This window comes from Callospermophilus lateralis, chromosome 15, assembly GCF_048772815.1.
Source record: "Callospermophilus lateralis isolate mCalLat2 chromosome 15, mCalLat2.hap1, whole genome shotgun sequence".
In the NCBI taxonomy this organism is placed as follows: Eukaryota; Metazoa; Chordata; class Mammalia; order Rodentia; family Sciuridae; genus Callospermophilus; species Callospermophilus lateralis.
Window position 1 is genome coordinate 50,698,214 of NC_135319.1, and position 22,911 is coordinate 50,721,124.

Here is a 22,911-nt window from a genome sequence, read left to right on the forward strand (position 1 = left end):
CAAAAGTCCTCAACAAAATCCACTAGCATATATAAGGACTGTACACCTTGCCAAAGTGGGATTTACCCCGGGAATGCAAGGCTCACTCGGTATACAAAGATTAATCAACGTATTGTGTTATTAATAAAACGAAAGGAGAACACCCCGCTTGATCCTCTCTTGATGCAGAAAAAGCATTTGAAAAAAAGCCAACACTCTCTTTGTGATTAAAAAAAAAAAAAAAAAGCACTCAAGGAACAGAAGGGAAATGTCTCAATCGGATAGAAGGCGTCCATGAAACATCCGCAGCTAATGTTGCTGGTGGGGATGGAAAACAGCACAACTGTTGTGCAAAACTGGCAGTTCTTCAAACAAGTTGAACAGCTACCATTTGGTTCAGCAGTTTCATTTCTAGGCACATACTCAAGAAAACGAGAACATATCTACACAAAAACTCCTAAATTATTAAGTGAATAAATTATAGCATTATTCATATTTGTCCATAAGTGCAAACAACCCCAAATGTCCATTTATTAATGCTTGGATGAATAAAATGTGGTACATCCACTCAATGGAACATCATTCAACCATGAAAAGGAATGTACTGATAGGTGTACAACTTAAAAACAAGCTCAGTGAAAGAAGCCAGATACAAAGAGCCACTTATTGTATGATTCGTTTATATAAAATATTCAGAGAGACAAGTCCATAGAGATAAAGGTTAGAGGTCTTTAGGGGACTGGTGGGAGAGGGAATGGGAAGTAACTGCCTAGTAATTGCAGGATATGATGAAAGTGTTCTGGAATTAGATGGAAGTGATTGTATAACATTGTGTATACACTGAAAGCCGCTGAATTTGTAGTTTAAACTGGTTAAAATGGTGAATTTTATGTAAATTTTATTTTAATAGGAAAAAACATTTTAAAAGGGCTGGAGGTAAGGCTCAGTGGTAGAGCCTTGGTGGTGGTGGTGGGTTTCATCCCCAGTACCAAGGTGGTGGGCGTGGGGTGTCTTCAGTGAACACAGAAATCCCCTGGGGAATCTCATTAAGATGCAGAGTCTAATTCAGGAGATCTGGATGGGGGCCAAGAGCCTGCATTTCTTGTGTGTGTTTGTATGTGCACTGGAGATGGGAACTGGGCCTGGCCACACACTAGGCAAGCACTGTACCACCCCCAGCCCTTTTAAAAAATTTTTATATTGAGTCAGGGTCCCACTAAGTTGCTTAGGATGGCCTCAAACTTGTGATCTTGCCACAGCTTCCTGCGCATCTGGGAGCGCAGGTGTGTGCCACTGGACTCTGCTAAAATCCTGCATTTCTGAGGAGCTCCGGTGGTGCTGTCGCTGTTTTTCTGGGGCCTAAGTCTGAGTAGCAGGGCTACTTACAGGGCCCTTCTGCTGTGTCCCTGTTATGATTCTGGGCCTCAGGAGTCTCACCCCTGGGTACCACTCCTGCTCAGTCTGTCCCTATAAATAAGGAGGGCCGAAGCATAGGTGGCAGGGTGCTGTTCCCAGATCTGAGTCTAGAGGGGGAACCCGAGCCTCAGAGCATGGAAGAAAAGGGAGGAGGGACTGTGGCTGTAGGGGTCACTGTCCACATACACAGAGGGCATCAAAGGAGTTGCTTTTATTTCACACAAAGGTAGAGAAAGGAGGACGAGAAGACGTGGCTCTGGTCTGAGTCGCCCTCCACCAGGTCCCACCTCCAGCTGCTCAGCTCCTCCACCTCTGCGGCTCAGAAGTGATCTGAAAGAAAGGGGTGACCCCAGAGTGAGCTGCAGGGGTACTGAATGGTCCCCTCATCCTCACAAGGGCAGCAGTTTACTCCCCGGTTCCCTCCTCAGTCCCCTGGACACACAGGCTCAAGAAGGAAGCAGGCGACAATCCCACCATGGCCCCATCAGTGACGTGCGGGTCTTCCCTGGCGGGGATTTGGGATGGAACAAGAGTGGATGCTGGGAAGGAGATGAAAGAGGACGGGGGATCTCTGAGGCGTGCCCAAGGCCCTCGTCGGAGGGAGACGCTCTCCAGGTCGGGGTTGTGAGTACACCTCGAATCAACGCTCCGCTGCAGCGGTGCCCGCGGTGGCGCGAGCTGTCCCTTCGGAGCGGCGGAGGGTCTCCCTGCGGGTCTAGGCTGTACTCCTGCGGTGGAGCAGCCACCTCTCGCGCGCTTTCCCAGACTCCGCGCACCGAGGCCCAGGGGCTGCCCGCCCTGCCTCCCCAGCCTCCCCAGCCTCCCCAGCCTCCCCAGCCTCCCCCGCCGCTCACCGTCTCCGAGGAGGTCTGGGGCGGGGCTGAAGGGCCCTGGCGGCAGGTTCCAGGCCAGCTCCTCCAGCAGGCCCAGGAGGCCTTTCACTTCTGCCTCCAGGTGCTCCACCACCTTCTCCGCCGTCTAGAGAGGGAGAGGGGGGCGAAGTTAGGGACAAGAGTGGGGCAACTTCTGCTTAGTCTGCCACGCTCCAAGGACCACTGGGTCCAGCGGGAAGAGAACTGGGTGCTCATTCGGGCTCTGCTCCCACCTCCCTGTTTCCCCACATGACAATGTCCCAGGCGGCTTGCCCTCTAAGGCCCCCTCCCCGTCTGCACTCAGCTGTCTCCGTCCCAGGCTTGGCAGAAGCGCCCCCTTTCTGCTTTAGAACTTGGCAGCCAGAGTTCACATTCCTTTTATTGTCGCGCCCCCTGGTGGCACAGCTGCCAAATAACAGGTTCGGGATTTTTAATTTTTCTTTATTCAGGATTCTTAACTTTTTTGTCATGGGCCCTGTTGGCAGTCTGATGAAACCTACAGAACTTTCCAGAAAAAAATGCTTTAAATGTAAAAAGAAAATTCTGTAGTGTTAACAAGGAAATAAACTTTATTAAATATTATTCAAATGTTAAAAAATTTTGATATAAAATATATGTATTTATTTAACTCACTAAATAAAATGATCTAAAATCGAGCATAACAATTAATGCTATCCTAACACAATAAGGAGTGTAAATGACTTGAGATATTCCTTTTTTTTTCTATACTGGGGATTGAACCCAGGGGTGCTTTACAACTGAGATGAACTATATCCCCAGCTGTTTTTACTTTTTATTTTGCAACAGAGTATTACTAAAGGCTGATCTCAAACTTGGTAATCTTCCACCTTACCCACACACGTCACTAGGATTACAGATGTGTGCCTCTGCACCTGGCACATGTTGAGATATTCTCAGTGACTATAATGGCATGAAGTTATTTGTGATTTCTGTTGAGGACAAAGTTACCATACAGTTTTACTGTGAATAGGAACACAAAATCTCAATTAAAGGTCTGTGACAATAAAGATGTAACATTTCCCCCACATAAGCTTATGAACCCCAGGTCATGAGCCATGGCGGCATTACAAACACAGGGACCAGATTTCTACTTTCCTTAATTCTGCCTTCAGCTGGTCACCTGAACCAGCTGCCCCAGTTAGGGCAGGGGGACAGTCAACGAGGTGATTAAGGGACAAGATTGAACTGATTTCCTGCCATTCCAAGGTAAGGTTGTGTCTATTCCACCAGCCTGGCAGGGAAGTGGTCTTTATGCTTCATGTCCCCCACCTCAACACCTTTGTTACCTCTTCCATCACGTCTAAACGGTCTTGGACAGCCATGTATCTGTCACAGCCTGTGCTCCAAGCAGGGTCTCCTTGTGAGGGGCTGAGGGGCTCAGCGGCTGTGGAAAAACAAGTCTTGTCAGTGAACCCTCGGTTTCCCTGCAGCACAGAGACTCCAGACTTGGAGTGAGGTGGATCTTGAAAGCCCCCAAGGATGAGCAGAGAAATGATCAGGGGTGAGCTAGTGTGCAGGTTGCCACCACCCTATCACCACTTGTCTCTGCAGCCGCCTTCACCTACAGACCCAAATGGGCTTCATGAGGATGCAGTGCCCTTCCTGGGAAAAGTCAGGAAAGAACAGATTTTAGCCAGAGAGAGGCATGAAATAACAGGCTCCACAGGACAAAACCTCCAGGGATTTGGAGTGACCAGAGAACAGAGGGTGGGAGAGGAGACGGGGCAGAGGGATCCTGGAAACAAAGCCAAAGGGTAGATCTTTATCCTAAGGCTTTAAAAATAAATAAATATGTAAGTAAGTAAGTAAATAAATAAATAAACAATTACAGGGCTGGGGGTGTAGCTCAGTGGTAGAAAGCTTGCCTAGCACGTGTGAGGCACTGGGTTAGATTCTCAGCATGGCATTAAAAAAAAAAAGAGAAAAAAAGTCCATTGACAAAATATTAAAAAGAAAACCAATTACAATGTTCGGAGTTTTATTTTAACAGTCGAGTATTTTAAATACAGATAACAGATTGGAAGGGTAGGTCTTTGGAGGCAGGAGGTAATCAGAGTAAGGAGTGATGAACACAGTAGCAAAAGGAATAGAGGGGAAAGAAAATGCATGGGGAAAGCTGGATGTGGTGGTGCATGCCTGTAATCCCATCAACTTGGGAGACTGAGGCAGGAGGATTGCCGGTTTGAGGCCAGCCTAGGCAATTTAGTAAGACCCTCTGCAACTTAGTGAGACCCTGTGTCAAAAATAAATAAATAAATAAAAAGTTTGGGGGATGATGTGGCTGAGTAGTGAAGCACCCCTGAGTTCAATCCCCAGTAACAAGGAAGGAAGGGAGGGAGGGAGGGAAGGAAGGAGGGAGGAAGAAGGTGTTTTAATAGTAGCATTGACAGTGGGCACCAGTTAATCATAGCTGGCATTTGATGAGTGTTCCCAAGCAGTGTGTCAAGCAATATGTTAACTCCATATGTTAACTGCCCCTCCAACAGCCTGCTATCACCCCCAACTTACAAATAGGATAATTGACGCAAAGAGGGCTGAAATGCCACTGCTGGGAAGAGAAGACCTGAGATTCAACCTTCTCAACTTCGATTCACCAGTTTTCTGCCCAACCTTGTTCTCCTGGCACCACCAACCCTCACACCAGAAGTTTCAGAGCCTTGGTTCTGCGCTCAGGGTTTGGAGGTGGTGACTCTGAGCTGCCTGCGGGGCACCTGGAAGAATGCTGCCACTCAGGGTGCTGTCCCAGAGGTCAGAAGTGAAGAGCTTTACAGCTTCTACAGAAGGTGACAAGGACAGCATGGTGTCAGGCAGCAGGGAGGGCTAACCTGAAGAGCACAGAAGGGCAGCACCAGAAGGCCCTGCCCAGTGCCACCCCACACTTCTGCCAGACTGGTGCAGGCGAGGCAGAGACAGGAGAGGATGGACCAGGTCCGGGAACCCTTTTCATGAGGCTTGGGCAAGAGGAAAGGCAGATCAGATCACCAAGCCTCGAAAAGTGTTTCCTGTTGTCGTTTCTGTTTGCTTAAGCACTGGAGAAACACAGCCATGCTTGTAGCCAGAGGGACAGGAGGGAAACAGAACTAAAGGAGTGTATTTCCTGCAAATGGGAGGCCATGGGATCCAGAAGGGAGACAGACCACCATCAGAGAAGAACAAAAGGAGTGCAGCAGGAATAGTCCAGGTGAACTGTTTAAGTGGCCAAAAAATTGGTAGGGGGATACCCACCTGAAGACCTCTAACTGCGAAATAAGATGGGACTGTCTGCTGAAGATCATGGCCAACTGACTTGTTGACTTTTTAGGAATTCTGTGTCTGGGTTGTTAAAAGCAGCCATTAAAATAGTAGCCATGGCGAGAATAGGAGGAAATCAGAAAATGCTGTTTTAAACATTGAGAATCAGCTCATTCGTGCAGCATTGAACAGGGAACTTGAATAAAGAGCAGTTTGGAGGAGAGGCGGAGAGGGAGGCTGTGTGGGAGTCAGCACCAATGGGCAGCTCCAGAAGCACCCATTGCTGTAGTTTGGGTCCCAAGTGTCCCCAAAGATCCATGTGTAAATGTTTAGTCCTCAGGATGCTGCTATTGGGAAGCTCTGTGGCCCTTCAGGCAGTGGGGCCTCCTGGGAGCGCCTGAGGTCATTGGGGGTGTGCCCTCAAAGGACTTTGTGGGATCTCTGTCTCTTACTCCTCTTTTATTTCTGACTGATAAGGTGAGTGGTCTGCTTTGTCATAGGCCTCCAGCATGATGTGTTGCCTCCCTCCTAGGCCCAGAGCAATGGGGCCAAGCAAGCATAGACTGGAACCTCCAAAACTCTGAGCCAAAACAAAGCTTTTCTCTTTGTGAGTCAATCACCTGAGGTGTTTCATTATAGTGACAGCAAATTGACTAATACAGAACCTCTTACAGAGAATGATTCGCTTTTCAATTTCTCCTTTTTGTTATTTTTTTCTATTGGACTGAGAAAGCCCTCCACAAAAGACAATGGTGGTATTGTTGAATTTGGGGAGGGAGAAGGCTGGTATCCTGGCATGTTGGCTACTTTTATAAAAACAAGTCTTTTAGAAACCCAGACTAAAATATGTAACAGCTGAAATGCTATGATATATTTGATTTATTTCAAAATATCCCAGGCTTGGCATGGGGATGAAGGAGAGGCATGAACAGGCCTTTAGAGAAAACAAAATCAGCCAAGGTTGACCATTGCTAGAGATGGGTGACAGTCACATGGGGGTGCATTCCACTATTCCCTCTACATTTGAGTTATATGGTTTGAAATTTTTCATAAAATAAGCCACTTGTCTGATGGAGTTGTTAGCAAAAAGTAGAAGCTGTCATGGATCGAATGCAGAGGGAGGATTGTATGGGAGACCCCACCGGAAGGGCTGGCATTGTAAGAAAGCCTTTAAGAGGTAGGGGAAGGTCAAGAGGTGACCCTGGTCTCATTTGTCTTAGCTTAAACTAGGGTGCTCAGCCTGGAGAGGAAAGGCTTTGCAGAGTGAGAAGCTTTTGCCCACAGTGTAGGCTGTCCCAGGAAGAGGGGACTGTCCTGGTGTGAGCCTGTGAGCATACATACCTGAGGACCTTTGATGAAGTCATTTCCCTGGGTATCACCTGCCTCCTCTACTCCCAACTTTCTCAGAGCTCATGCAGAGAGGAAGTATTGCAACCCTGGCAGCAGACAGCAAATGAGCCAGCTGTGCATGCTCAAACAACATGCAACTGCTCCCCTCCATTGGCCTCAAGCTCCCTGTTCCCTACGTGCCTGCGATGAGGTCTGACTTGGCTCCAGCATCTCCCTGGGGAAGAGACTGGGCTGAGGTCATTCTCCACACAGCTCAGCACTAATCCCTCACATCTGGACAGAGCTGGGATCTGTGCACCACTGCACAACTGTCCATGAGCTCATCCGGGCCTCTGGGGGACTCCCTGTGAGAGAGAAAACTTGGAGCGGGCCTTGACAACCTCCCTGCCCAGCCAGCCCCACAATGGGGGCTGCTCGTTGCTTTGGTCTGAATGCATTTTGGCCAAGAACACCTTGCAGACCCATCCTCAGCCTGGCTCAGCCACTAGTTATCCCGGGCTATGAGAAACTTCTTTTGTCCTCCTGAGCCTCCGCAGCCTCTTGTGTAAATTGGGCTGGGGTTAACCCGATGCCTCCAGATGTAGCTCATCCAAGATGCTTCTCTGCCTTTCGGGGCCTGCTAAGAGGCCTTAAAAGTGATCTCCAAAGGAAAAAGTTACTTCTTGGAGCAGAAACTCCAACAAGGCAAAAATTGGGTGCCTTCCATTTCTCTCTTTCTCTGCCGTATTACCCCCCACATCCGGCTGTCAGGAGTGGGAAAGGCTGAAGGATTATCATGGCATAGTGTTCAGAGCCCAAACTGTGGCTTGCCAGTGTCCCTCTGTCCTTCCTCCTGCTCTCCTGACCCCACCAGTTGGGAAATGGACCTCCTTGGATGTTGGGTTGTTTTCTCTGGCTCAGCTCCTGCTCAAGGCCTGATGTGCACCCTGGCCAGTGGCCATGGGTGGAGAAGCATCCTGCACTGCCAAAGGGAGTCCAGAAGCCCAGGGGAAGTGCTGGGTTGGCCCAGTTAGAGACCTGACCACCAGGACCTGTCCTCTGGGATAGAAAGTATGACCCCTTCCCACTTATAGACCTCACAGGGAGACCTTTGGGATCTGGCATTCAGAGAGCAAGAAAGACCCACAACTAAAGTGATTTCTTGTGCTGGGTGATGACCATTTTCTCAGTAGCAAGTCTAACAGTCGCCTTCCAGATCATCAATGTCACATCCTATTTTTACCATCAGCATTGGTCACTGGGGGGTTCATTATATTTGATCACATTCAACATAATAGAATGATAACTTTTTTCACATCTAATACTTATATTTATACAAGTGATTCATTCAAAACCATCAGTGGCTTTTTTTTTTTTTAAGAAGCAGAAAAATAAATACATAAAGCAGAAGAATGCTACTTTGAAGTGAGTGTGTGAAGACCTCCAGTCTGTGGAGCTGCTCTGGCTGAAGCAGGAGAGGGACCCTCCAACCCCGGAAGAGAGAGTGAAGATCCTGAGAGTGCAGATTTTTGTTTGGTTTGGTTTGTTTTGTTTAAGAAGGGATGTGTCCTAGTTTCCTTGTCCTCTGGTCGTTTTCTGGATCTGGATGGGAGCCCTGTGGATCACTGTGAGTGTGCCAGTGTCATTCTGATGCATTCTTTGGGTTAAGTTAGTACTTTACTTTTAGAAAGCAAGTTAAGCTGCTGTAACAAGAGCCCCTTTCCCTTACACCCATGTTCATTTCTCTTGTGTTTTGATTCAGAGCTGGACCGGCTGCTGGCTGGCTGGCAGCTCTGCTCTCCAAGTTGGATAGGACACTAGATTACTTCTATCTCGATACACTGTGTTTTTCAAACCACGGATTTATCATGTTAAACACATCCCCAAACCCCAGGATGCTGAGACAAACCTCTCTCTGTGTGCTGTGGGAAAGAACACAGGGCTGGCTGTTGAAGACACTGCCTTCTCACGGTGTGCTCTCTGCCTGTCACCCAGCTTCTTCAATTGCCCTCTAAGGCCTTTCTAGGTGAGGAATCTGTGACTCAGGGAGAGGAAGGCATGGAGCAGGGAGGTCAGCAAGTCAACCAGGACACAGCTCTCTGTGTGGAGGCAAGCGTTCTTTCCAGATCACTCTGACCAGGACTCAAGATGGAGAGGCATCTGTTCTAAGGCTAAACCCATGCAGGGGTCAGAGGATACAAGGGTCCGAGGGGCGCTGGGATGCTCTGCTCCAAGCCAGTCCCACTTGCTGGACCTTAGCTTTCTTTGCTTTTTAAATGGGCATAACCATACTCTACATTCTAAGTGACTATTGATTTGGGATGGCTTGTTATGTGCCAAGCTTTTTTGTTACGTGGTTATATGCATCATCTCATTTACATATATCTTGAGGTCTTTTTAATTATTTTAATTTTTTATAGACCAAACAACCAAGGATAAAAAAGGTTGAGTGACATGCTGAAGATTGCATAGCTGTTAGGTGGCGGCAACAGAATTTGAGTCTCACTGCCTGATACTGCCTATACTGTCCCCTAGCAGTAGTGTGACTTTGTGTAGGTTAAGGGTCTCCCATCTCTGGGCTTCTACTGCCTCCTTTGTAAAATGAGGGGCTGGACAGGTATCATAGGATCCTCACCACAAACCTCCAGCATCTTCTGCTTTGATCCAAAGCAAAAGCAGAATCTCAATGGCAGACAGATATCCATTGACACAGGGAAGGTGGTGGACAGTGACAGTTCAAGCCCCAAGGGGTGGGTGAGAATGATAATATTAATGAAGAAGACTAGAATTAATTTGGGATTCCTCTGACAGCAAAAAGGAGCTCAGCTGAAGCTTTACCTTAAGAGAAGTTCTCTACAGGTAACACAAAGCAGTTCACTTCACTCGATATATAAAAAAGCTTTAATAGGTCAATATGAAAAACCTCAATGCAATTGAGAAAGTGTAAAGTAGTTTATAAGAATCTGTACCAATGACCAATATACCTTTGAAGAAAAAGTCCAACCTCACCAGTAATCAAATAAATTCAAATTAAAATCATAAAGACTATCTATAAAGTATTATTGCAAAGAAAATTCTACCTGGAATTAGATAAAGATTCTAGATTTAGGAATCTTTTATAGAAAATAGGAGAGGTAGAGGAACACATAAATGATATCAACGTGATACAAATAGCAAAATAAATATGAAAAACTTCACAGGACAAAGTTAGTTTTTCAACAAAGAAATTTTAAGGAAAAAAAAAGGAGAGAGAGAGACCCTACATATTTGAAGAGATTTAGCAAGCATATCAACCAAATGCAATGTATAGCACCTTACCTGGAATGAATGAATGATATGTAAACACATATACACAATTAAGGACATTTGAACAGAGTGAATAGTTGTCAGAAAGGGATTGTTCATTCTGGGGAGTGTGATAATTGCAGTTATGTTTACTTAAGAATTATTTTTCTTCGCCAGGTGTGGTGGTACACCCTATAATCCCAGCCGCTTGGGAGGCTGAAGCAGGAGATTGAGGCAGGAGGATTGTGGGTTCAAAGCCAGCCTCAGTAACTTAGTGAGACCCTGTCTCTAAATAAAATGTAAAGAAGGGCGGGGGATGTGGCTAGTAGTTAATCACTCCTGGGTTTAATGCCCAGGACCCAAAAAACGAAAAACAAATTATTTATCTTTTAGATATACACAAGGAAATATTTATAGATGTTTATATTTATAGATGAAAATACAGGATGCCTGGAATTACTTTTAAATAATCCAGGCAGGAGAGAGGATGTAGACTCATAGATAAAACAAGATTGGCCATGAATTAGTACTTAAGGCAGGTTTCTAGATATGTTACACAATATTCTATGTTTATGTACTATTATTTTGTATAGTTTGTGGCCTAATGTTCACATCATTAAAAAAATTAAGGAAAACTTTGTACCCCAGAAATATGTATAATTCCTATGCATCAAATAAAAAATAAAAAATTATATTTTTTAAAATGTTAAGGAAAACCGTGGGATATTGTCTGAAATCTGGTTATAAATTAAAATGTGAGAAAGTACATTAACATATTTATACTTTCTTCTTTTCCATCTGTAGCAATGAGCGTGCATAATCAGAAGGAAAAATAATGCTTAAAAACGAATTTAAAATGTATATATCAATTGTGGTTAAAAGAGCCACAAAAAATCACTTTGGGGCGGAGCTGGCTCCTCCCTCAGAGAAGCACAGAAAGGCTTTGTGCCCTTAGCTGTGGGAGCCTGGGCTGAGTGGGAGGAGGCCCCTGCCCAGGGAGGTGATGGGGAGGTCATGCAGTGTGCATAGAGCTCTATGCTGGGCAGAATTTCCACCCTTCTTCAACCAGCCTTAAGCAGAAGCAGCTGATTATCTTTACCAGGTGAGGAAACTGAGGCTGGGAGTGATCTGGTTGTCTGGGAGCTAGGTTGGATGTGTGCTTCCTGGTGGGCACCTCCTCTCATCCTATCCCTGAAGCCAGCTTGGGGGATGACTTGCTTCTCCTCAATTTACAGAGGAGGAAACAGCCTCAGATGTGTAAAGTGACTGACCCACGGTGGAAGTTCCCAAGGATCAGGACTGCTGAGTCCTTTCCCTGAGTACTCGGTCAGACACTGGCCCCCGAAAGCCACTCCTACACTTCTCTGTCAACAGGGCACTTCTGCATGGGTGGGTCCAACAGCCTGTCTGAGGGGGCTGCAGTGCTGGATGCCTGGACAGGGCTCTTTCTTGCATCCATGAGAAATGAGCTTTCTCCTCATAGGGACAACTGGGATGAGCAGCAACTGTTCCCCGAGTAAATGGGAATCTGGCTGTGAACTGTAAAGTGCTGTACAATAAGCAGAGTCTTGATGTGGAGGACATGCCTCTGTGTACAGTCCTGGGTTGTAGGACTATATGTCCCTTGCCACCAGTCACTCTGTCTCTTCACAGTTTCGCCTGGGAAGGGGCAGCATCAGACTGCAGGAGTCAGTGGGTAAAGGGGACAGTGCAAGGTAAGAAACCCAGATGGCCTCTCCCTCCTGTAAGGCCCCCTCCCCCTCCACTTCCACTCCCCATGCACGGTAGCTTGGACCCTCAAGGAAACTGGAACCCTGGAGGCTGGCCTCCACTTGCCTGCAGAACCCCCTCAGGCCACCTGGCATTTGAATCTGGGCCTTGCCTGGTCATTCATGCTGTGGAGCTCAGCTGCCAAAGCAGTGCCCCCTGAAGCCAGACCTGGGCGCCCCCGCAGGCCTTGGGGGTGGAGCTGGCTTCCAGGGCTGCCCCACCAAGAAGCCTTGACCTCCATCCCCATCCTTCCTCTCTCCCGCTGGGCCCCTGGCATGGGCTTTCTGAGCTTTTGTCCCCTTTGGTCTCTAAAACTTTCTCTTTGCCTCTTTCTCCTTTCTTCTTGCCCATCCAGTTCCTCTTTTTCTTTTCTTCTTGTTCTTTTGTTTGTTTGTTTTCCAGACTCTGTTTTCTTTCTATCCTCCTTCATATTCATTTATCTCCAAAGCCTCTTTCTGTCTCAGCCTTTCCTTCTCTTTTTAGGATCCCCCTTTCCTTTAGCACTTGTTCTTATCTTCATTTCTCCGCCCTTCTCTGCCTCTTTCTATTTTCTCACCGCTGTCTCTCCCTTTCAGCATCTATCTCTATCTCTCTATCTCTATCTCCTCTCTCTGTCTCTATCTCTCTATCTCCATCTTAATATCTATCTCTTCTCTATCTCTACCATCTCTCTCTCTCTCTCTCTCTCTCTCTCTCTCTCTCTCTCTCTCTCTCCATCTCTATCCCTCCTTCCCTCTATCCGCCTCTTTCTTTGCCTCTGTCTTTCATTTCTACCTCGCCATCCGCGGTCTCCCTGGGTTCCCTGTCCGCGCCCCGGGTCCCACTCACCCGCCAAGGCGCCCGCGGCGCAGAGCAGGGCGAGCCCAGCCTGTGCGCAGAGCAGGAGCCCCATGGTGCTGGCCTGGCAAATCTCAGCGCGGTGTCTGCCGGCGGACGCCCTCCCCAGGATAGCGCCGGCCGGCCCAGGAGGAAATGCTCCAAGTCTGAGCCAAAATTCCTGGGCGGCTCCGGCTTTCTGGCTCCAAAACACTCTTCCACTCCAGAGGCCCCGCGGCACCCCGCGGATCTCAGAGACCCCAAAGGCCAAATCTCTCGCGTTCCAGCCAGGGCGCCACCCCAGGAAGGGTGTTCAGGAGGAGGGGTTTGGGGAGGACATGTAGTCCTAGGAGGCTGCCCCGGGAGTCTAGAGGTTCGTCAAGAGCCCATTTCACAAATAGGCAGACTGACTCTCTGAGAGAAGTGCTTTCCTCTGTGTCACGGCAAGTTGTTGGCACAGGACCTGAAGCCGGACTCTTAGGGAGCTTTTCTGTCTACCCAAGGACAAGATATTAACGCTAATGCTGTCCGACTCCATCTGACCCTGAGAGGGAGATTCAGGCAAGGTGTCTGCCCTCCACAGAAATCCACTGCTTTGGTAAAGAAGTAGCAGCAATATTAAAAGACGCCTTTCGAAAGAAAATAAATGCATGGCTGTCATGCAGATAGAAAATGAGCATGTGCCAAAGATTTTATTTAGCTCCTTGTTAAAGAGGGAACAAGTAGATGTTACAAGCAGTCCTAAGAAGGGATTTAGATTAGGAAAAGCGGCTTGCACGTGCAAAAAGAATTGAACTCTTGCACTCCAGGAGGGATGGGAACCACTACAACCTGTAGCAGACAGAATTACAGATCTGTAGACAAGAATTTTTTGGGGCTGAAGGCACAGCTCAGTGATGGTGTGCTGGCCCAGCATGTGTAAGAACCTGGGTTCAATCCCTGGTAGTGACCCTCTACTAGTGTTAGGTAGACTGTAGGGAAAGAGGAAAAGGAATCACATAGTCACACATTGTGTCTAACCTTTAAGGATTTCATGCTCTAGTAATTGTTGTGGAACTAATAAACAGCTGCTGAGCTTTGGTTGTTTGACTTCTACTGTTCGCCATCTCTGATCCTTACTGCAATCTCACATGGAGCACGTCATTATCCATTATGCAGATCAAGAAATCGAGGTTCAAAGAGGTCAAGAACCTTGCAGATAATTTGCAGATAAGTTGCACAACTGGCACAAAGAGGGGTCAGGACTAGAATTTTGTTTGTCTGCCTCTGCACAGCCTGGTTCTTGGATAATAACACACTACATCCTGTTGTCTTTATGCTAAGCAAACTGGGTGGGTTTCTTCATTTCAAGAGCTGGGTGAGTTTTTCGGTGATCTTCTAATCATCCCCTACTTTCCTCCAGTTTAGAACACAGAAACTGAGACAAGCGCAAGAAAATAATAGTTTTAGTGAAAATACAAATTAAAGGTACAGCCCTGACATTTCTGAGAGCCTTGAGTACTAGAGGACCCTGCTTGCTGCACGTGGAACACCTTCATTGCCAAGCCTGGGAGAATGACTTTTTCCATCAGGAGTCCCCATCCGGTTTATTTGGAGGAGCCTCTGCAGGCCAGGTCTGTCTCTCCGCCTTCTCTGTTCCTTGCAGTGGTAGTGCAATTGTCCCACATAATTACCTAACAATTAATCCTCACATCCCATTTCCTCCTGAACAGTAAGACAACAGCTTCAGGCACAGACATTCTGAGTCCTCAGATCTGTCATTGAGACTAGGATCTAATTTTTTAAAAGCCTACGTGGGGATTATGATGCCCAGATGAGCTGGCCTAGAAGGGTGGGTTTATTTTAAGATTGCCAAGAATTCCTCACACTTGGTTGGATATTCCACAGTAGCTTAGCTGGGTGGGAAATTATCAAAGAATACTTAAATCCACAAAGATTCTTTAGCTCAGAGCCAGGGGTTGGTTGCCTGTCGGGAGCCATTCTCACACATGACTGGGTGACTCCCGGTTAGGGTCTGAGGCGCTCTGGCTGTGTCAGAGCTTTCCCGGCCCTCTCCTGTTGAGAGAACCTGTCCGTGTGGGGGTGTAACTGACCACTGACCCGGAGGCCCAATCACTGACCCTGACCTTGGAGTGCGGCCCCCCTTCAACCTTCAGCGCAATGGTTTCATTAATGAGGTTCTTGGCATAAAAGTTAGCTAGTGAGATCGAAATAAACACACAGACTCAGTTACCTTTTTCTATGACCAGGTCCAAGACGGCTCCCCTCTCTGATACCCTCCTCTAACCGCCCGGCAGGGCAGCAAGGATTACTCAGGGCTAGCAGGAGAGAGAGAGAGCGAGCACGCCAGGGAGTAGCCTTTTATTGAGGAGCAAGAAATTCAGGGGAGAATTCCATCCAATGAAGGTTGAAGGGGGGCCGCACTCCAAGGTCAGGGTCAGTGATTGGGCCTCCGGGGTCAGTGGTCAGTTACACCCCCACACGGACAGGTTTTCTCAACAGAAGAGGGCCGGGAAAGCTCCGACACAGCCAGAGCGCCTCAGACCCTAACCGGGAGTCACCCAGTCACGTGTGAGAATGGCTCCCGACAGTTGCCTAATATTTTGAAATTAAGATTAGCACACACACACACACGCACACACACACACACACACACACACACACACTTTGATTTCTTGATATGTTAGAGCATAAAGTAATGAAGTATACAATGCAAAACTTCAAACTCCTCCCTGTCACTAATTTCCTCTGCCCAATAATTCCAGTTCAGTTTCCATAGTGTCGTGGACTCTCCTATTTTTCTCTACATATTTCCTTTCTATTATATATGGAGAAAAAATATAAACCTGTTATCAAATAACAAATATTTTGCTTTTACATTCATGTTTACATCAGTCCTAGCATCAATCTTGGGAAAAAATTTTGAAAAAATTTATAAAAATGAGTACAAATAAATCTACTTCATTCCACATAGGAGCTACAAAAGATCCCATGGATGAATATACCATTATTTATGCAGACAATACCCTGTTGATGGACACATGTGGTGTTTCTTTTTTTCCCCAATATAAAACATGCTTCATGAACATACTTGTGCATATTACAGTTTCATGTATTTATTTATTTACGTACTGGGGATTAAATCCAGAGACATTCCACCATTAAACTATATCCCCAGACCTTTTAAAGATTTTATTTTGAGACAGGGTCTAAGTTGCAGAGTCCCTGAACTTCCAATCCCCTTGCCCAAACCTCTGAAATAACTGGGATTACCAGCCTGTGCCACCGTGCCTGGCCTCCTGTATTTTAATAGCAGATTTATAGGAACAGCACAGAAGATGGATAATATTAAAAACAATAGCATGAAGGACAACTCAGAAAGGCATAGTGAGTGGAATCCACTGATTGATCAAAATTCTACAAATGACATTTAGTGGCTATCAATAAGAAGTTAACTTAGTTTTTTAAAAATCTAAATGTTGGCATGGTCATGGTAAAAAAAAAAAAAAGCATTTGTTTATAATCATTATACAGTTGAATTGCCAGAAATTGTTCTCTGAAACATTTTGATCTGCATTACTGCTTTTCATACTTAACATTTATATAAAAAATTCACACACAAATAAAAATGGAAAAGCTGCCAATACCTGATTCCTCTCCCCTAGTTTTCTACTTATAATCATCCACTGAGGCACCTTTTGACACCTTGGGGACAGAGGGTGGTTTGGTTTGTTGTTTTTGAGATGCTGTGGATCAAACCCAGGGTCTCATGCATGGGTGGCTTTCACACAGCTACACACACACCCAGCCCCATAGTAGGTTCTTACATAAGTTCTCAATGTGTCAGAGTGCTATTTGGAGCTCATTTGGCCTAACGACTGTACGTTTTGGGTCTTCTAAAAAGCCAACCAGAGAGTCTTCATTTGCTTCCCACAAATCAGGATAGTTGCCCTCTGGAAGCCCAGTTCTGTTTTTAAATCGGAGCAGTTTCTCACACCAGACGCTGGAAGAGGAGTTAATGAATCTGAAATTTAGTGGACAAACTAGATGTCAGAGCACCACAACACTGGGCCTGTAACTCTGAGTTTTCTTCCTCTCTACACTAGAGGGCGCTCGTTTCAAGCGATTTTTGTAGCCAAATGCTTCTTGGGCGTTTTACCGCTTGTGGTTTGGGAGGTAGTGGGCTTTGTTGGAGGACTCTCTTGCTCCCTTCTACTGGAGTTCAGCGCACTAGAGGCAGTGCAGGCGTTAGAGAGAGAGGGCAGCTGTAAATACCATGTTTCTTTTCTTTATTTCTCCCTCCCTTCTTTCCTTCCTTCTTTTTCTTTTTCTTTCTTTCTTTTCTTTTCTTTTTTTTCCCCCTGTGCTGGGGATTGAACCCAGGGCCTGCATGTGCTAGGCAAGTGCTCAACCACTGAACCACATTCCCAGTTCCCACTTTCATGTATTCTGGAAAGACTAGATTCCTGGCAGGGCAATCACAGAATGAGAGAGCCTTTATTTTTTGTCCATAAGGCAAACACTGTCCCCGATTCTCACTAAACCACGGGGGTGAGGCTGGGGTGGGGGGAGGGCAGTGTGTTCCCAACTCTGACATCACTGTCTGCGTTGGAATAGTGCTGGAGGAGGTGTCCTTTATATAAAACACTTCTGGAGGGGCAGGACCTGAGGTCACAGACCCACGTGTCCAGGGCTGTTCCCCGACACCTGATTTTTTTTTTAAATAAAACCACCCTATGCTGCAAAATGGTGTCTTCTTGTTGGTTTTATTTAGTTTCTGTTATTTAGAAGTGAGATTGGGTTGTGTTTGCCTACTTAAATACTTTTCCCCACTATTTCCCCTCTTTTCTTTACATATTCTGATTATTAATGTAAATAAATGCCTTTTATCTATGATGGCAATGTCTTCCCCAGACCTCCTTTAAACTATATTTGTGGTGTCTTTGCTCAGGAAGTTTAGATATTAGGTAACCAAATTTCTCAAGATTTTCGTTTTAATATTTATTTATTTATTTTTAGTTGGACACAATATTATTTATTTATCTATCTATTTATTTATTTTTATGTGGTTCTGAGGATTGAACCCAGGGCCTCCCATGTGCTGGGCCAGCACTCTACCACAGAGCCACAACTCCAGCCCCATCAAGATTTTCCTTTATGACTTCTAGAGTTTACAATTTGCTTATGATTCCACACTTCAAAATTATAAAAATGTTTTCTATTATTTTCTCCAAGTAGTTTTAAATGTTTTGAAAGGTGTAATCTCTATTCCATTTAAAATTTTTCATTTAACATTTTTTTCCCCAAATGGACATCTAAATATCCTCCTGCTCTATTATATAGTCTATCCTTTAGCTGCTAATTTTCTTTCTTTCTTTCTTTCCTTCTTTCTTGATGTATTAGGGATTTAACACAGGGGTAATTTTCCACAAAGCCACATCCCCACATCCCCAGACTTTTTTATTTTTTATTTTGAAGGTCTTACTAAGTTGCTTAGAATCTTGCTAAGTTTCCAGGCTGACCTTGAACTTGTGATCCTTTTGTCTCAGCCTCCCAAGCTAGCCAAGTCATTTAGCTGATAATTTGAAAATAAATTAAATTATTGGCTGACTATTTGTTCCCAAATGGTATTCTGGAATAATTTCTGGCCGTCATGTCTGTCCCATGGTTAAAGAAATAAAAATCAAAATAGCAGTATCACTTCAATAAATACTTAACTATTAAAATTAAATAGTCATTGCTGATTTACAATAATGATAAACTCTGAGGTATAAATAAAGGGTCATATCTCAAACATGATAATTACTTCTATCTTAATCAAACAGTTTACACATACATAGAGGATAAAGGAGAGCTGTGTTCCTGTTTTTTTTTTTGTTGTTGTTGTTGTTGTTTTTTTGTTGTTTTTTTTTTTTTTTTAGTTTGGAAGATTGAACCCAGGGCACTTAACCACTGAGCCACATCCCTAGCCTTTTTTTATATTCAGAGATAGGGTCTTGCTAAGTTGTTTAGGACCTCTCTAAACTGCTGAGCCTGGCTTTGAACTCTCAGTCCTCTTGCCTCAGCCTTGCCAGCCATGGGATTGCAGACATATGCCTCCTTGCATGGCTGTGTGTTCTTTCTTACACCAGGAATGAGGTAGAGATGCTGTATCCATAGAAGCAGTTAATAATCCAAGGGCAGTTCAATGTAATAAAGCACAAATCAAAAGAGGAGGTATTGTGAAGGAGATAAAATATTGCTATTAGTAGAAGATTTGATTGCTTACCTAGAAAATCTGGTAGGACCAGAACTACTTGAATGATTTCATAAATTGCCTGAATTTATGACAATTGTGTGTTTATTTCCTCATACTAATAGAAACCAGTCCAATGTATATGGGATATTTCTGGGCAAGAAGACAGTAAGGGCCCAGTTTACTAAAGTCCAACATTCTCTATAAATGAGCCCTCAAATTCAAAATTGGGAAGACTGGCATCAGTGGAAGGAACTAACAGAATATACCAACCAGATGCCAGGCCACAAAGCACACTGGTGGCCAGGAAGCAGGAAGTACCATCATTTATTATTATTCTATCATTTGCTGGATGCCTTCTCTAATCTCAGTGGTGTTTTGGACTGTACATGCCTTATCTCATTTAATCCTTGCACCAGGTAGGTATCTTCATCCCCATTTTTCAAGTAAAATTTATGAAATATATTTACTCTAAGGTCAGAGAGTTGCAGCTTCCAGGTTGGAAGGCACTTAGGTCTGCCTGCAAAATCCACATCTTCAGCATTATGGAGCCTCTTAACTCTCAGGTCCCAGGAAAATCATAGATAATGAGGGAATGCGGAGGGTGAACCAGGTGAGAATGAAGCTACTGGGGTATTTGTGGGTCTCCGCCATGAGCATCCTGCTGCCAGAAAAAACACTCTTGGCCTGAGCTAATGAGGCACCCTTGATGCAGGAGCCTCCAGTCTCTCTTTTCTTTAATGCTCCCTTACCCTGCAGGTTGCAGTGATACCCACGCTGAATGGAAGGTGAGTCTGGGAGGATCGAGGAGGTGGCCCAAAATACACAGAGACTATTTAGAGGTGTGGGGATTTGCCCCCAGGTGCCCAGGTTGTACCAGTGCCCAAAGTGTGTACTCAGGTTTGCAGTCTGCTCTGGGGCTTGCTCTCCTCGATCATGCCCAAAGCAAGGGTCCAAGGAAAACAGGAAGCTGGGAGGTAGCCCTCTCTCTGAGCACAGTCATGGGGTGAGAGTCAGCCCAATTGGAAAGCCTCCTGGTTGGGAGTGTCTGAACCACACAATGCGTCCTTGTCTTTGGCTTTTGGCACCAAGAAGGATTTCCAGATCCACCAGCGAGACCCAGCCAAGAGAGCCCTCAGCGTTGCCCCACAAGGCAGCGTGGGCTTTGCCTAGGAGGCTGCTAGTCCAAGACCACAGCAAGCTATAGCCAGAGAAGAGAACCAGAACATCTGGGGCAGGGTGGGGAAAGGAGGGAGATGACTTGGAAAGTTGAGATTTTGGAAGCTTTTTGGTTGTTTATATTTTGTTTTTAAGCTACCATTTTTTTAGTATGCATTCTCAACCTCCTGCCAGGTGGGAAAAGATATAAGAGGAGAGGAGGGTCTGCTTGGTACAGGGAGAAACGAAATGCAGGGTGAGGGTCAAGGTTTAGTGTTAATAATAATTATTGTAACAGTAACAACAGCTCAAATGCCACGATTCATCCATTCTGACTTTGTGAAGCTCCTGTGAAGTGGCGTAGAGTGTTTCTCAGTCCGTTCCATCAAGGGCTGGGATGTATCTCAGTGATATGTCCAGCTGCCCTGGGCTCACTGCCCATTAATGGGGGGAAGGAAGAGGGAGTGATAAAGATGATGGCTGCATGATTTCTCTACTTTAAAAATTTCCTTTTGTAATAAATATCTCATGTAAATATCTTATAATTGTATTTTTACCTACTAACCCTTTCATTCATTGCTGACTCCCGGCTCACTATTCATGAACACTGTGTTTCCAAAGGGTGGTTTTCTAGATGTAGAGGGGCTTAGGCAGTCAGGGCAAGATGGCGAGTGAGGATGTCAGGAGTGGGGCCAGAACAAAGAAACAGGGAGAGGGTCTTCTGATGAGGTCAATTTCCTGCTTGATGAAAGTGCTCATGGAGGACTCAGGTGAGGGACCCAATCAGACAAGCACTTCTGCATTCATGCTCCTAAGTGGGGGATCCAATAGAAAAACTAAAACAGACACAGGGACAGAGGGGGACACCAATCAATAATAGTGAGGAGCACGTGGACAGGAGTGGAGATAAGGAAAGGAGGAAATTCCAGAGATCACAAAAAGAACAAGCCAAAACTCCCCCATCAAATTCCCAGCTCTGGGGCCCCTTCTCTTCAGAGAAGCCTATCTCTGTAACTCTGTTGCTTTTACAATAAGCCTACTTCTTACTTGCTGTCTCTGTGTCCTGTTCTTCAATTCTTTTCTGAACAGAGACAATGAACACAGCAGCCCTCGCCAGTAACACATTCAATAATTCCTTATATATTTATTCATTTAGTTTTGTAGTGCTTGGGATGGAACCCATGGCTTTGCACATGCCAGGCAAGTTCTCTACCATTGAGCTATACCCCTCAGATTTTTAGATTTTATTTTGAGCAGGGTCTCACTGTGTTGCCCAGGTTGACCTCAAACTTGTGATCCTCCTGCCTCTGCTTCCTGAGCTGCTGGGATTACAGGTGTGCACCACTGCATCTGGCCTCTGCTTCCCTTTCTTGGGGTTCTGTTTGTGCTCATTGCTACTGGAGTGCCATTGATCCCAGGCCCTCTCAGCAGACACAGCTAGGGAATACAGATTAGCAATTCTGAAATTATTTTATGGGTTTCTAGGATTGAGCAAATAATAAGAATGCTATATTTAGTAGGAGCTACTTTTCTCACTGTGGATGAAATGAACTACAAATAAAGAAAGGGAGAGGGAAATATGAACCTTTTTGTGTATTTCAAGGTGAATTCATGTTTTAGACTGATGGAGAAATAAATGTGCCTCAGCAATTCCACTCCTAATTGCATAATTGTGAAAATATACCAATAGGAATGTTGATAAATGCTCTATCATGATAGCCCTAAATGGAACTATACAAATGTCAACTGACATCAGATGTGGTAATGAATCACTGTATGCAAACTTGTGGATGAAAATATAATCAGTGAGAGGAACTTTCACAAAAAATGCTGTGATTCACTTTGTATGAAATTCTAAAATAGGCAGGATTAATCCAAGCTTTGAGAACTCAGTGTCCAGTTCTTTTGTGGGCTGTGGGAGGGTAGTGATTGTGAGAAAAACCAGGGAGTCCCTGATATTGTTCTGTCCTTTGACCTGGATGCTGGTTACACAAGTGTGTTCAGTTCTTTTATTTTTGGTATCTAAGATTGAACTCAGGGGCACCTGGCCACTGAGCCATATCCCCAGTCCTATTTTGTATTTTTTAAGAGACAGGGTCTCACAGTTGCTGAGGTTGGCTTTGAACCCAAATTCTCCTGCCTCAGCCTCCTAAACTGTGGGATTAAATTCTAGCAAGTGTGCTCAGTTCTGAAAATGTCTTGGTTACTTCAATAGAAAGTTTTTGCAAAATCTTCATCTCCTGGTCTAACTCTCATGTTACCTTCATTTCAACTCAGGATACAAAAGCCTCATTGAAAACAATAGAACAATTCTGAACAAGCCCACCCTGCTTCTTCTTCCAGACCGTGTTGCATAAGCATGATGATAATCCTTTCATGACTGTCACCATCTCTGATCCAGGAGGTGAAGGGATTATTGTCACCCCACCTACCTAGGAGCACAGTGGAAGGAAGGGAAGGGACCTGCCCAAAGGTTACCCCCTGCAGAGATAGAGTAGGAATGCAGAGCTGTTGGGGGTTAATCCAGCTAGCCATCTTTCCTTCTAGAAGTCTCCACCTAGTTAATGCCTTCTAGGGATTTCCCACCAAGGTTAAGGGAGAGAATTAAACTCTAAAGCCTAAGGCTTGCCTTGTTTGTAATTAACATTTACCCTATGCATTGTTTGAAAACATATTTTATAAAGATCAAATCATGATCTTCAAACAGATATAAAATGAACACTTTTTAGGGATTTTCACTGAATCAATGAGAAAACTGACTCAAAGGAGAAGTCAAAAACCACAGACTTATATAAAGCA

The 22,911-nt window shown here is 45.2% G+C and overlaps 1 protein-coding gene across 1 annotated transcript; it reads right to left on the bottom strand.

Moving 5' to 3' along the window:
• Positions 1-642: 642 nt before the first annotated feature.
• Plac9 (placenta associated 9) lies at positions 643-13,095 on the bottom strand. Its single transcript, XM_076834492.1, has 4 exons — positions 12,732-13,095; positions 3,575-3,672; positions 2,250-2,373; positions 643-1,725 (listed from the first exon to the last, which is right to left on the bottom strand). The coding sequence occupies exons 1-4, from the start codon at positions 12,793-12,795 to the stop codon at positions 1,715-1,717; spliced, it is 297 nt and encodes a 98-aa protein (XP_076690607.1). The 5' UTR covers positions 12,796-13,095; the 3' UTR covers positions 643-1,714.
• Positions 13,096-22,911: the final 9,816 nt, after the last annotated feature.

What these genes read in the sequence shown, in the direction of transcription:
- Plac9 (XM_076834492.1), bottom strand. Translation starts at nt 12,795, where the DNA reads ATGGGGCTCCTGCTCTGCGCACAGGCTGGGCTCGCCCTGCTCTGCGCC. An exon ending in CGCCGCGGGCGCCTTGGCGG is followed by an intron (nt 3,673 to 12,731) that starts GTGAGTGGGACC and finishes GTTTTTCCACAG; the next exon opens with CCGCTGAGCCCCTCAGCCCC. An exon ending in GTTTAGACGTGATGGAAGAG is followed by an intron (nt 2,374 to 3,574) that starts GTAACAAAGGTG and finishes CTCCCTCTCTAG; the next exon opens with ACGGCGGAGAAGGTGGTGGA.